At 43.0% G+C, this 14,188-nt stretch overlaps 1 protein-coding gene across 1 annotated transcript in view; it reads right to left on the bottom strand.

Moving 5' to 3' along the window:
- Positions 1–806: 806 nt before the first annotated feature.
- Positions 807–14,188, bottom strand: part of trpc6b (transient receptor potential cation channel, subfamily C, member 6b) — a 31,636-nt gene continuing 18,254 nt past the window's right edge. Inside the window, exons 7-12 of the mRNA XM_056239373.1 lie at positions 7,508–7,772; positions 6,657–6,852; positions 4,619–4,822; positions 4,349–4,408; positions 4,090–4,165; positions 807–1,106 (exon numbers count right to left, since the gene is read on the bottom strand). Of these exons, the coding sequence (XP_056095348.1) occupies positions 970–1,106; positions 4,090–4,165; positions 4,349–4,408; positions 4,619–4,822; positions 6,657–6,852; positions 7,508–7,772 (938 nt within the window). The 3' untranslated portion in view covers positions 807–969. The remainder of the gene's footprint in view (positions 1,107–4,089; positions 4,166–4,348; positions 4,409–4,618; positions 4,823–6,656; positions 6,853–7,507; positions 7,773–14,188) is intronic.

The raw sequence follows: 14,188 nt of genomic DNA, 5'->3' as shown, positions 1-14,188 counted from the left end.
AGTCAATCTTTATAATAATATACAATCTTCAAGATACAGTACAATCATACAGTGTATATTACAAGTCAGTTAAGCTCATTCAATTTGGTCAAACTCACTTTTTCACCTGCAGGGAGGTCTTGATCATTGGCCAGTTTGTAAATGCAACAACCTTGCAGAACAAATTTTGTTATTTTAATAGGTCTAGGACCTATAATTAATAAGTGGATCAGGAATTATTCTCTCAACAACTTAAACTGTCTAATAACATCATGTTTAGCCCGACTAACAATGTGAGGCATTACTGAGAATCTCCATAGATTCATTGCCTTAAAATAACAAAGTGAAGTCAACGTATAAGGCTTTATACTGTATATGTGCGCATGTGTGAACATAAAAGAGAATGCAAAAAAAGGGAGCAAATGAGTTGAAAGCACAACTTACCACTTGTGTTAAAAAAACATTTATTTTTACATTCCCATTTTTTTATTATAAATATACCATTGACTCTGTAGTAACACTGACACCTTTTAACTGTCAGACTTCACAAAATGTATAATTAATAATTAGGGTTAACAAAGCATGCTTGAGGGGGTTGCAACAAATAGTGTACCCTGATTTTCAAACATAAAATCATAACATGTTAAAATATGACACATTCATTAACATCAATACCACCATGCAAAACAAAGCAACTACACTTTTACAGTGGTCAAAAATTAGAAACATTAGGTCTCAGACTGTGTTCTGCTCTGTGATATAAGTTTGGCTGAAAACTTTGAAGCTTTTTTCTTAGTCTTGCTGATACTATGTTTTATATATTTGTAACAATGCATATTTAGAATATGACACAACATGGCAACACAATGGCAAACAGCAGCATTATTAGCATTTTCAGTCCCAAAAACACACAAAAAAAAAAAAATCTATTGACTATCTAATGAGAATCATCATTGAGAAAAATGAAAAGAGTGCTCCTGTTGAGAAAAACTACAGTTTCTGTTGACTGGCCAGCCTCTCTCCCAGTCTCCTGACCAGGTCTGCTAGCTCCTCTGTCTGACGGGACTTCTCCTCCAGGAGCTCATAGCGTAAACTTGAGATGTCCTGCTTTATCTCCTTTAGTTCCCCTGTAAGACACAAAGTCAAGAGAGTGATAAAGACCTTCTCTGATCAGAGACATGCTTACATTCTGTAACTGGATCATTAAAACCTTTTTTTTTTTGGTGATAATTGCATTTCCCCATAGGTTTATTTCCTTTCAGGGATAAGAGCCCTCAAAAAGTGCTGTGACCATCTGTTTAATTAACAGCACAAATTTTGGTTAGGAATAATATGAAGGTGAGTAAATATAACGGTATTTTTTTATAAACGGTAAGTTTAAAAGGGATAGTTTTACAACTATCCAAAAATGAAAATTACCCCATTATGTACTCACCCTCAAGCCATCCTAGGTGTATATGACATTCTTCTTTCAGACAAATACAATCGGAGTTATATTAAAATGTCCTGGCTCTTCCAAGCTTTATAATGGCAGTTTAAGTTTTGAAGTCCATCAAAGTGCATCCATCCATCATAAAAGTCCTCCACACGGCTCTGGGGGGTTAATAAAGGCCTTTTGAAGTGAAGTGATGCGTTTGTGTAAGAAAAATATCCATATTGTAAACTTTATTGACTAAAATAACTAGCTTCCGGCAGACGGCCTACGCAAGTAGACTTAGAAGAATAACACTTGACGCGATGTATGACGTAGGATGAACTATACCTTTAAGAGCAAAGCTTAAGGTGCCCCTATTATGCTTTTTCGAATATTAACCTTCATGTACTGTGTAATATAGCTGTTTGTGAATGTAAAAGGACTGCAAAGTTTCAAAGTTAAAGTGCATGATAAATTAAGTTATTGTCTCTCAATAGATTCTGAGATGCCTGAAAAGAGTCTTCGGTAATTCCAGTCTTACTTCCTGCACGAGCCAACGTAGGTTTGTAACAAATTTGCACAATGCCAGCCTATGGTGTTCATTGGCTGCCGGGAACATCATCTACTTTGACCCGACCTCGAACACTGTAGTTGTTGTATCTGAGGCCTGGAAGAGTTTGGTTTGTGTTACTGACATGTCGAGAAGACTCGGTTTTCTGCTCTCTAAAAGCAAGTAAGAGGCTGTCTGACTGACATGTAAAGCAACCAATCACAGTTTGTTTTGTTCCGCATCATGTTTAGGGGCGTGAATATGTAAAGTCGATGTCCCTACGAAAACAGACCAGCATGCATCTAATAAATTATTCATTCAAAAATGTTGTGCGAGTTTACTGCAACAATGGCACCGCAAACTTCACATACTCTGGAAAATCCAGCGTTTAGTTGATCCTAATAAGCGCTCAATGTCATACTTGCAAACTCGGCGGCTTTCTTATTCCATGAGGAGGTTTGGCGTCACAACGGCTTTGTTTCCAGGTGGGTTAAAGCTGCTGTAGGTAACTTTTGTAAAAAATATTTTTTACATATTTGTTAAAACTGTCATTATGTCCTGACAGTAGAATATGAGACAGATAATCTGTGAAAAAAATCAAGCTCTTCTGGCTCCTCCCAGTGGTCCTATTGCCATTTGCAGAAATACACGCTCCCGGTCAGAAACAACCAATCAGAGCCAGGAGGAATGTCTTAGCAGTGTCAATCACGCTCGTGTACGCGCTGATCACACCCCTCTCTTGCACAGCGCGAGCCGTCGTTCAAACTCAAGATTGCCGGCGTGCTGCAGCTGTGCTTATGACGGAGAAACAACCTAAACTGCCAATTCTCGAGTGACACCTGCTCATAAAACAAAGAGGTAAAAGGAAAAAGACGGATGACGATAAACAAGCGAAAAAGAAAGAATTACACAGAGCTCATTGACTCGGTGTCAAAACTCTAGCCGCATAACATGTAGATAAAATGTCACGCACTCTGCTAAGCAACAATTGAAACCTGCTAATTCACTGGCTTGTCATGTTGCTGAAATAATGTACAAGCACACTTTATCTAGCATATCGCTAGAATAATTACTTACATACTGTAACGTTAGTTACCGTTATATTAACGTTATCTTACTAGCTATTTATAACTTATAGAAAGAGTGCAACGTTATAAAGTTACATGTGGGCTATTGCAAAATACATAATGATTTGAGGACTAAGTTTGTAGTCAAAGTATGGGCAGGCCATTGTCAATGTAAAGCATATTGTTGACGTTTAGTCCCTATTAGTAAATGTGCCATAAAACTTTTTATCCGCTGTTATCGGTGGCCCTGTTTACTAGCCTGCGCGTTCACGACAGGCTCCGCTGTGGAGGACGAGCTGTGGAGGGAGGGCTGTAGCGCAGCAGAGAGCAAGGGGGTGGGACCTGTAAGTTGTACTTGTTCAAATTTTCAGGCTAAGTCAACGTTTTCTCAAAACTCCCTACTGCAGCTTTAAAGAACACGACACACATGTCTCCCGGAAACCCTATAGAATTCAACCAATCAGTTGACAACTTTGAAACTGTAGTAACCAGAAGTGATTCCCATTTTGTGTGCCTTCTGCATCAGACATTCAGCCAATGGTCCGTGGACGTGACGTCTGAGGCTGAGACTACGATAAAACTGACATCAGAATTACTGTTCATATCACTGTGTATACAAGAGCTGAGAAAGCCTCCAGAGCTGAAATTCAAATATGGTAATAGGTATTTCGTTTCCAACACACGCTGTAAGAGGTAGACCAATCACAACAGACTTGGCCATTTGACCAATCAGAGCAGAGTAGGCTTTAAGAGAGGAGGGGTTTAGAGAGACTAAATCCTTGATCCAACAGTGTGAGAAAAGAAGTGATGCTGAAATGTATATTATGAGAAAATGAAAGTGTTTTTGACCTTAGATGCATATAAACATTGTAGGAGACCTCCAATACAAAATTAGGAACATTTAATACAGCATTAAAGGGGCAATTTAATGAACAAATCAAAATAAAGAAATTAAAAATGAACTCAGACCCCAAATAACTAGGTATATTCAGTGATTAACATTCTCATTCACAGGGTTATCTCAATGAGTTTGTGTGAATGTGTGCTGAATATAACAGAACAGAAATTACACATTGTACCTTCATTAACTTCATCTCCCTCTTTGTCAGTCTGTGCTTTGATCACACATCGTTTGATTAGCCGTTTCATGATCCTCTGTGGATACAAAAAAATAGCAAGAAATCTACATAGTTGTGGTAGATTCTTGTTTCTCGTATTGCTTACTTATTTTAGTAAGTAGCTGTGTCATAATCAGGATAGTGTACAGGTATCTCAAAATAAACCCCTTTCAGCATGAAATAAGACTATCAGCTGACTGGTCAGAGTTGTGTGTATTACCTGGTAGCGACTTGATGTATGAGGTGAATTCTTCTCACTGGACTCTTTTTGTTTACCCGACTGGGAGAAAAAAAAAATATTTGTGAATATTTTACTAACAACTATTTTGTTCTTTCAATAAATGAGAGCTTCTCATGTTGTCTGGCCATAAGAGGGCACCAAATACCAATAAACGTATACAATTTTCATTGAGAACCCCACAGACAGACCAAAAACACTCACACATCAGATGAATTCTGAGTTATTTAAAGAGTCTCCCCTTCATCTCACCTCACTGAGCTCTGTGTCCTCCTTCAGGTCCTCCTTGTGTCTGTGGAGGGGTATTAGCAGGAGCTGTTTGAGTTTCATAGCCAGGCTGATGACTGATTTTGGGCTGGGGATGAGGTTAAACGGCACAGGCAGAGTCCCTCCTTCCTCAAAGTAAGAGAACCACAGCTTAGCCCTGGCAAACTTCCACTCCACATCTGCATCGTTCTGTCACAAAGATATATTATATGGTTTCATTGGAAATGGCATACAATTTGATACATATATAGAGTGGCCCATAATTAAGGGTCCAAGCACTGAAGGTGCTGCAACCCTATTGAGTTGGTACTGATTTTCTTCTTCCTCTTCCTTATTGTTCTGCTCTAAAAGTGTATGGGCGTCAGAGACCATAAATCGTAAAGACCCCAAAATTGGCAGGATGGTCCCAGTCGTGCACCGCTACTTAGGCGCACAGACACACACCCGTCCGACACTAGGTGTTGCTATAATACGGCAATTTGCTCTTTTGGATCATAACTTTGGAAACCTAAGGGCTGGAAACAAATCTTTTTACCCCAAAAGTTCAACTCCTGCAAGGGCGTTGCTCTGATCTTCCCCAAAATAAGCACACAGCAGCTAGGGATGGTGCTGGCAAAAAGTTACCAACAGAATTTTGATTTGTCGAAGCATTGCAAAGTTTTAAGTTAATTAATTGGTCAGGCAATGCCCATTTTTACCAAGCTGCTGAACGCAATGTCCAAACTTAGTGTCATTCACCCAAAAATGAAATATCTGTAATTAATTACTCACCCTCATGCAGTTCCAAACCCATAAAACTTTTGTTCATCTTCAGAACACAAATGAAGATCTTTTTTGATCAAATCTGAGACCTTTATGTGGACTAAACCGCTCAATTCATGTGGATTAGTTTTAAGATCCCTTAATGAACTTTTTGAAGCATCAAAGTGTCAGTTGCGTAGCTGTCTATGGAGGAACAGAAAGCTCTCAGATTTCACTAAAAATATCTTCATTCGTGCTCCGAAGATGAACGAAAGTCTTACGGGTTTGGAACAATATGAGGGTGAGTAATTTAATAAAAGAATTTTCATTTTTGGATTTTTGTGAACTAGGCCTTTAATGAAACTTGACAGATAAAGACAACAGGACATTCTGAGGACTCGCACCAAGTTTCATAAAATTCCGCCAATAGGGGGTGCTACAACTAAAAAAACATTATAGATCCACAACCTGTCATCCATTAAGTTGAAAACGGCTATGGATGTCCTTGGTGGATGTCCTAACATATCCTCAAATATGACTACTAAAAAACTAAGTCACTTTGGAAAAAAGTATATGTTAAATGCATATATGTAAATCACAGTAATACATGTAGGAAGACTCAAAACCTTTACTAAGATATAGAACTTCCCCATGTGACCACTAGCCCCAGTTTCCCCTGCATACGCAAGAACTAAATGACATGGAACTGGAATTATTTTTTATAGCATCTATAAATGCACTGATAAAACCATAGCATGCTAAAACAGTATGATTTGAACACTTAAGTGTGTTACCATATAAGTAATGTTCAAATAATGAGATCCCCAGATTGGCAATAAAATGCATCAAAAATAACTTCCTCTGTTTCCTGTTACCTTATCAGACCTCCCTGGCCCAATAAATCGTATTAACAAGGACATTCTTACTTTACAGCAGCAGCTATATTTGTTGTACATGTTCCAATCAATGCATGACCAATTTATATTTCACTGTTGGATGCTATTGTATTACATTGTGAACAGCCAGTTTTGACAAGTTGTTTCTACACAGTGTACACAAACAGGCTGTAATTTATTAAACAAATGATTGTTGATTGATGATGAGAGAAAAGTTCTACTGTGACCAAAGAGGACTTCCCATTGTGTTAACAAATGTAACAGTATATCTCATTTGAAAAGGAATACGAATGGGAAATGATGGGGTCTGGACATTTACCCTTGGCCTGTACTATCCTATCCTAACGTCTGGTCATTTCACAAATCTCATTTCATAATATGATTACCTCAATTTCCTGAAATGAGTTGTTGATCATGGCGATGAGCATGTTGAGTAAGACTATAACCATGGTAACGTTGTAGACTCCATAAAGTACATAGCCAATATTCTCGATGAATTTGTGCCCGTTGTTGATGACGACAGATTTGACCTCAGAAAGTCCAAAAATGGCCCAGAATAAAGTTTTAAAGCTCTCCTCCACACTGGAGAAGAAGAAAGAGAAGAAACAGATGACTTCCTTTAGGTCTGGGGGTATGTTACATATTAGTATTTTATTCATCAATGTCCGTTAAAAAAAATCAATAAAAGATTTGCTATGATAAGGATAATTCTTGCATACACATAAACATATGAATGTTTGAGTACATATACTTCTTTTTTCTAAAAAAATCATAAGTTTTCATGTAAAAATTCAGGCAAAATCGTCAACTCATAAAATAGTTACATTTTCTCATGATATTGGGTTGGTGCAACTCGCATATATGTTCTAAAAAGCTACTGTATTTACTAAATGGCACAACAGTCCAATTATGATTTCACATTTTTTTAATGAATTAATTTTGTATTTCGGTGAATTACTTATCTATTTCATATCGACCTGAGGCTTTTTAAATATCAAGAGCATGAAGAGTCCAGGACTCTCATGTCCACATGGACATGGTCATGGTGTGGTAGTCATGATAATTGAATTTGCCAAACGCCTACTTCCAGTATGTCCATGTGCACTGCTGCCAAAGGCTCTGGGCATTTTGTAATTATATAACGAATAAAGACATGGATGTGATACGATTACAAAGGAAGAGATAAACAATCATCAAAGGAATTAATGTGAATCAACCAGTTATGTGCATTGCTTACGTTGTGAAGGCACCGTTTTGCTTTGCTCCACGATAGTACGAGTAGAGGTTAAACATTCCAATCATGAAGGCCACAAACACCATTATGAAGATCACCATGAATTTAAATATGTCTTTCACAGTCCTGCCCAGAGAGATCTGCAAGGGCCCAAAGCTCTCGTTTGCCGGCAGGATGTACGCAATCCGAGAGAAGCTCAGAACCACTGCGATGGCATAAAGACCCTCGGAGATCAGCTGAGGGTCTGAAGGAACCCAGTGGACACGAGCTGAAATATATAAAAAGGAAACTTGTAAGGGCTGAGAATCTGGTCTTTTCTACAGGTTTTTCAAATGGTCAAGCTGAAGGAATTTAACATGGAAAGTCATTGGTGGAAAAAGTGTGAGCTGCTACATTTGTGTTCCCACTTGTCTGCATTAGTTTTGCACTTCATTAAAGGGATAGTTCCCCCCAAAATTTAAATTCTGTCATAATTTACTCACCCTATGTGTTCAGCAGAAGAAAGAAATTCATACAGGTTTGGAACCACTTGAGGGTGAGTAAATGATGACAGAATTTTAATTTTTGGATGAACTATCCCTTTAACTCTTTCCCCGCCAATGTTTTATTTTTTTTTATTTTTTTAAAGGGTTAGTTCACCCAAAAATGAAAATTAAGTCATTAATTACTCACCCCCATGCTGTACCAACCCCGTAAGACCTTCGTTCATCTATGGAACACAAATGAAGATATTTTTGATTAAATCTGAGAGGTGGATCACTCCTCCATAGGCTTCTTAAGGGATCGAAACTTGACGGCCCAGAAAGTCATTAAAGAAAATGTTTAAATATTCCATGTGCCTACAGTGGCTCAACTATAAGTTTATCAAGCGACGAGAATACTTTTTGTGCGAAAAACCCCCCCATAAATAACGACTTTATTCGACTATTCCATTACTTCCTTGTGGGCCTTGAGACGAGAGTTGAAGAGTTCCCTTTCGAGGGAACTCTACACTGCGTCGAGAATCGACCTTTGGGGACGCTCCCTTAGCGTGCGCCTCTGAAGTAAAAATGAAACTAATCCAATCCTGATTGGCGTTGCGTCCTGACGTAACATGTGACGGCATAACCGGAAGTATAAAAGTGACACTGACGCACACACATACCAGCTATCGCTCTTCAGCAAGCGCTCTATGTTGAAACTGTCTGTCCTATTTACTGTTGTTTGTCCTGAGTGAAAGTGTTATTATGGCGAGTGAACAATTTACAAAATGTGTGCACCCCTGCCCCAGATATATTACGGGTGGGGACACACATTCATTGTGTGTGAATTGTTTGGGAGCGCAGCACGCACAGGCAGCTCTTGAGGGAGTTGCCTGTGAACATTGTGAAGCACTCCCATTAAGAGTGCTGCGCTCCCGCTTGGCTATTTTCTCTAAAGATGGTCAAGCTCGCGATCCTTGCGGTTCAGGTCCCGCGTCCGTTGAGGCGGCGCGGAGGCTTAGATCGTGGGGATCGCAAAAGGATCTCGCAGATGAGAACGAGACTGCCGAGGCACTTTCTCGTTCATCATCTGCAGATTCTCTGACACTCGCTCACGGTGCAGAAGCCCGCGCTGCGGCTTCTTCTGCCTGTGACGAGTGCCCGGTGCTTGAGCTGTCCGCTTCCGAGGAAGTAGATGTGCTCAGCATCGGGAGCGCGGATCATGAGTCACACTCGCCAGCTCATGTTTCCGCGTATGAGGAGTTGGTGGAGGTTGTGACGCGTGCGATGGCCAAACTCAACATTAGTTGGCCACAGAATAAGCAGGATGAGACTCGTCAGAGTAAATTAGACGAGAGATTTCTGCAGCACCGCTCACAACCTCAGCGCCGGGGTTTGCCTTTTTTCCCAGATCTCCATAGAGAAATCACGAGATCCTGGGAAAAGCCTCACTCGTCTCGTATATCGCACAGCACTTCGTGTGATTATAGTAACGTTATGGGTGCGAGTGAGGCGGGCTATGGCAGGATGCCGCGGGTGGAGGAAGCTTTAGCGAGCTATCTTTCTCCCGAAGCGGCATCCTCGCTTAAAACCCCGGCGCTGCCCAGCAAACCATGCAGGGACACTTCTGCATTGGTGGGCAGGGCTTATATGGCGGCTGGTCGGGCTGGTGCGTCCCTGCATTCTATGGCTATTTTGCAGGCGTACCAGGCCGACATCCTAAAAGATTTGGATGAGGGGGAGGGGCCAACACCTGAGGATGTTGCTGAATTGAGAAGAGCAGCAGATTTGTCTCTCCGTGCCACTAAGGAGGCGGCCCGTGCAATTGGCCGCTCCATGTCAGCTTTGGTGGCCACGGAGAGGCATTTATGGTTGAATTTGTCGGGTATGAAGGATAAAGATCGTTCCTTTTTATTAGATGCCCCAGTTTCGTCTTCTGGCCTGTTCAGCGACGCAGTATCTTCTGTCGTCGACAGGTTTCAGGAGACGAAAAAACAATCAGCAGCTTTTCAACAATATCTCCCCCGACGTTCTAAATCTGGGAAGGCTGGTCCAAGTGGCCAGTCTCAGCCGTCCACCAGCTCCGCATATCGCCTGGAGCAGAAGGAGAGCGTTTCCTCTCGAGCCCCTCCCGCGGGAGCTTGGCAACAGAGGAAACGTTCCCATTCTAAATCCTCTGGCCAGAAAGGCGACCTGAGGGCCGTCATTCAGGCTAAGAGGGCTTCAGGGAAGAGGTCCTAGCCGAGTTAATAGGACCTCCGAGGGCTGCCCGCCCGCCCCCCGCCCAGGCCGATTTTGGATCTGAGACACTTGAATCGGTCTCTGAGGAGATTCAGGTTCAAGATGTTGACGATTCCCATCATCGTGAATCAAATCAGGTCCGAGGACTGGTTTGTCACAATAGACCTAAAAGACGCCTATTTTCATGTCTCCATCCTTCCATGTCACAGTAGGTACCTAAGGTTTGCTTTCGGGGGCGAAGCATATCAATATCGGGTTCTTCCGTTCGGCCTAGCACTCTCTCCCCGCACGTTCACGAAGTGTATGGATGCAGCTCTGGCTCCTCTCAGACTCCAGGGCATTCGTATACTGAATTACATCGACGACTGGCTTATACTGGCTCAGTCTCGAGAAATGGCGGTTCGGCATCGAGATGTCGTCCTTGGCCATATTCAGAATTTGGGGTTGAGACTCAACACGAAAAAGAGCGTGTTGGAACCAGCTCAGGAAACAACGTTCCTGGGTGTGGTATGGAATTCGGCTACGATGCGGGCACACATGTCTCCCGCACGTGTCCAGTCCATCCTATCTATGGTTTCAAGAGTAAAGCTAGGTCAGGCCATCACTGTAAGGCAATTTCAAAGAATGCTGGGCCTCATGGCAGCGGCATCCAACATCATTCCTTTGGGCCTTCTGCATATGAGGCCTCTTCAGTGGTGGCTAAAAGCCAAGGGGTTTTCTCCCAAGGGGAATCCATTTCGTATGATCAGAGTAACGCGCAGATGCCTTCGTTCTCTTCAAATATGGAAGAAACCTTGGTTCCTGTCCCAAGGGCCAGTGTTGGGAGCATCATGTCGCCGAAAAATCGTTTCGACAGACGCATCCCTTACTGGCTGGGGCGCGGTCATGGACGGCCGCTTTGCCAGGGGTCTGTGGCTGGACCATCATCTATCTTGGCACATAAACTGTCTAGAAATGATGGCTGTGTTCAGGGCTTTGAGGAGCTTCCTCCCAGACATCAAAGGTTACCATGTCCTAGTACGATCAGACAATACGTCAGTGGTAGCCTATCTGAACCGACAAGGGGGACTCAGATCGCGCCCTCTGTGCAGACTGGCGCATCAGATTATTATTTGGTCCCAAGGGAAGATACTGTCCATCAGAGCAATGTATATTCCGGGGGTTCAGAATCAGGGAGCAGACATCCTGTCGAGGCAGGGGCTGAGGCCCGGGGAATGGAGACTTCATCCAGATGTGGTGAAGTTGATATGGGAGAGGTTCGGACCAATGGAAGTGGATCTATTCGCGTCTCGAGAGACGTCCCACTGCCCACTTTGGTTCTCCCTCTCACATCCAGCCCCACTGGGGTTGGATGCCATGGTACAGGCCTGGCCGAGGCTTCGCCTGTACGCTTTTCCCCCGATCGCTCTGCTCCCGGGAGTCCTGGAGAGGGTTCGTCAAGAGGGCATCAGTCTACTTCTGGTTGCCCCAATGTGGCCGACCCGAGTATGGTTTTCAGACATAATATCACTCCTGATAGCTCCGCCATGGCAGATTCCTCTGAGGAGGGATCTGTTGTCTCAGGCGGAGGGCACAATCTTCCACCCTCGCCCGGAGCTGTGGAAGCTGTGGGTCTGGCCTCTGAGGGGGTTCAGTACCTAAATGCTGGTCTATCAGCCAGGGTGGTTGAAACCATACTTAGCTCTAGGGCTCCATCTACTAGGAGATTATATGGCCTCAAGTGGAATGTGTTCGTCACTTGGTGTAGAGAACATGAGTTAGATCCAGTCAACTGCCCGGTGGCTTCAGTTCTGGAATTTCTTCAAGATCGTTTCTCTGCGGGTCTCTCCCCTTCCACGCTTAAGGTGTACGTGGCTGCCATTGCGGCTTTCCACGCACCTGTAAGTGATGGGCCTTTGGGGAGGCACCAATTGGTCATTCGTTTTCTCCGTGGAACTTGGAGGATGAGACCGGAAACCAGGTCCAGGGTTCCTGCCTGGGACATGGCTATAGTTCTTGAAGGGTTATCCCTGGCCCCCTTCGAACCTTTAGAGTCGGCTTTGCCTAAGGATTTAACGCTAAAAATGGTATTTCTCTTAGCTATTACCTCACTTAAGAGGGTGGGAGATCTCCAAGCCCTGGCAGTGACACCAGCTTGCTTGGAGTTTGCCCCTGGCAAAGTGAAGGCCTTTTTGCACCCGAGTCCGGGCTACGTGCCTAAAGTACCAACTCATACGGCTCGATCTACAGTCCTTCAGGCATTTCATCCTCCACCTCATGTGTCGGCAGAAGAAGAGAAGCTCCATTTGCTCTGCCCTGTCAGAGCCTTGAGCGTGTACCTCGAGAGGTCCTCTTCTTGGAGAAGGTCGGACCAATTATTGGTGTGTTTTGGGTCACCTAAGAAGGGGCTCCCGGCATCAAAGCAAACGATTAGTAATTGGATCGTTCAGGCGATTACTTCAGCTTACAGGGTGCGCGATATGCCTTCACCTTTAGCTGTTAGGGCTCATTCAACTAGAGGTATGGCTTCCTCTAGGGCCCTCCTTTCGGGAGTGCCCCTGCAGGAGATCTGTGAGGCAGCCGGCTGGGCTACTCCACACACTTTTATTCGGTTCTACAGTCTTCACCTTCCCAGTACGCCTGGCGCACATGTACTTAGTCCTTGCTGAGTGCCTGAAACAGTTTCACTCCGGGACAGGCCTATTCGGTGCGTGGCCTAGTGGGCACTCGTTCCCCAAAGGTCGATTCTCGACGCAGTGTCGAGTTCCCTCGAAAGGGAACGTCTCGGGTTATGACTATAACCCTTGTTCCCTGAGAAGGGAACGAGACACTGCGTCATTCTGCCACGCCCCTTGAGGTCTTAGAGCGTCTTGCTTCATCGCGAGGCTGGTATGTGTGTGCGTCAGTGTCACTTTTATACTTCCGGTTATGCCGTCACATGTTACGTCAGGACGCAACGCCAATCAGGATTAGATTAGTTTCATTTTTACTTCAGAGGCGCACGCTAAGGGAGCGTCCCCAAAGGTCGATTCTCGACGCAGTGTCTCGTTCCCTTCTCAGGGAACAAGGGTTATAGTCATAACCCGAGACGATTTCCAGAACGCATGCGCGAGAACTGAGAAGAGGACGTTCTTCTTCTACTACTTCTTGTTCAGTTCTCGCGCATGCGTCGTGGAAATCTCTTGAACTCTCGTCTCAGGCCCACAAGGAAGTAATGGAATAGTCAAATAAAGTCGTTATTTATGTGTTTTTTTCGCACAAAAAGTAGTCTCGTCGCTTGATAAACTTATAGTCGAGCCACTGTAGGCACATGGAATATTTAAACATTTTCTTTAATGACTTTCTGGGCCGTCAAGTTTCGATCCCTTAAGAAGCCTATGGAGGAGTGATCCACCTCTCAGATTTAATCAAAAATATCTTCATTTGTGTTCCGAAGATGAACGAAGGTCTTACGGGGTTGGTACAGCATGGGGGTGAGTAATTAATGACTTAATTTTCATTTTTGGGTGAACTAACCCTTTAAGTTGCCAGTCAGCGCCAGTATTTTTGATCATTTTCACAAAAATTTCATGGCCCCCAAAATATTTTGTTAAATATGTGAACATAAAATATATTAAAAGAAAGAACAGAGGTTCTGCTTTAAAAAAAAAAATTGCTGGTTTCATTAAAAAAAGCTGAGAAAAATCGCGTTTTTGTAAAAGACTTCATCCGGAAGGGATTCAAAACATAGATGGAACAAACAAACATCGACATGGGTGTCGAGTCCATCAACACCCCCAAAGCTTCACAATCTTATACCTCTTCATAGGTCAACATTTCATTCATTAACGTGAGGCAGTTTTGATTTATATGCTGGTTAATGTTTGATGATTGCATTGGCTTACATATCCATGAGCAATGCTTGTTCTGTACTATTTCAGAAGATGCTTAATAGCGATATGTGTAGTATTGTGTTTAAAGTTATTTTTTAAGCAAATAATAAAGAACATCCCATATGTTTTGT

The sequence above is a fragment of the Rhinichthys klamathensis genome, unplaced genomic scaffold (assembly GCF_029890125.1).
Source record: "Rhinichthys klamathensis goyatoka isolate OS25496 unplaced genomic scaffold, OSU_Roscu_1.1 h1tg000561l_1, whole genome shotgun sequence".
NCBI lineage: Eukaryota > Metazoa > Chordata > Actinopteri > Cypriniformes > Leuciscidae > Rhinichthys > Rhinichthys klamathensis.
The sequence above is the reverse complement of the archived record's forward strand: the minus strand, read 5'-3'. Positions and strand labels throughout refer to the sequence as shown.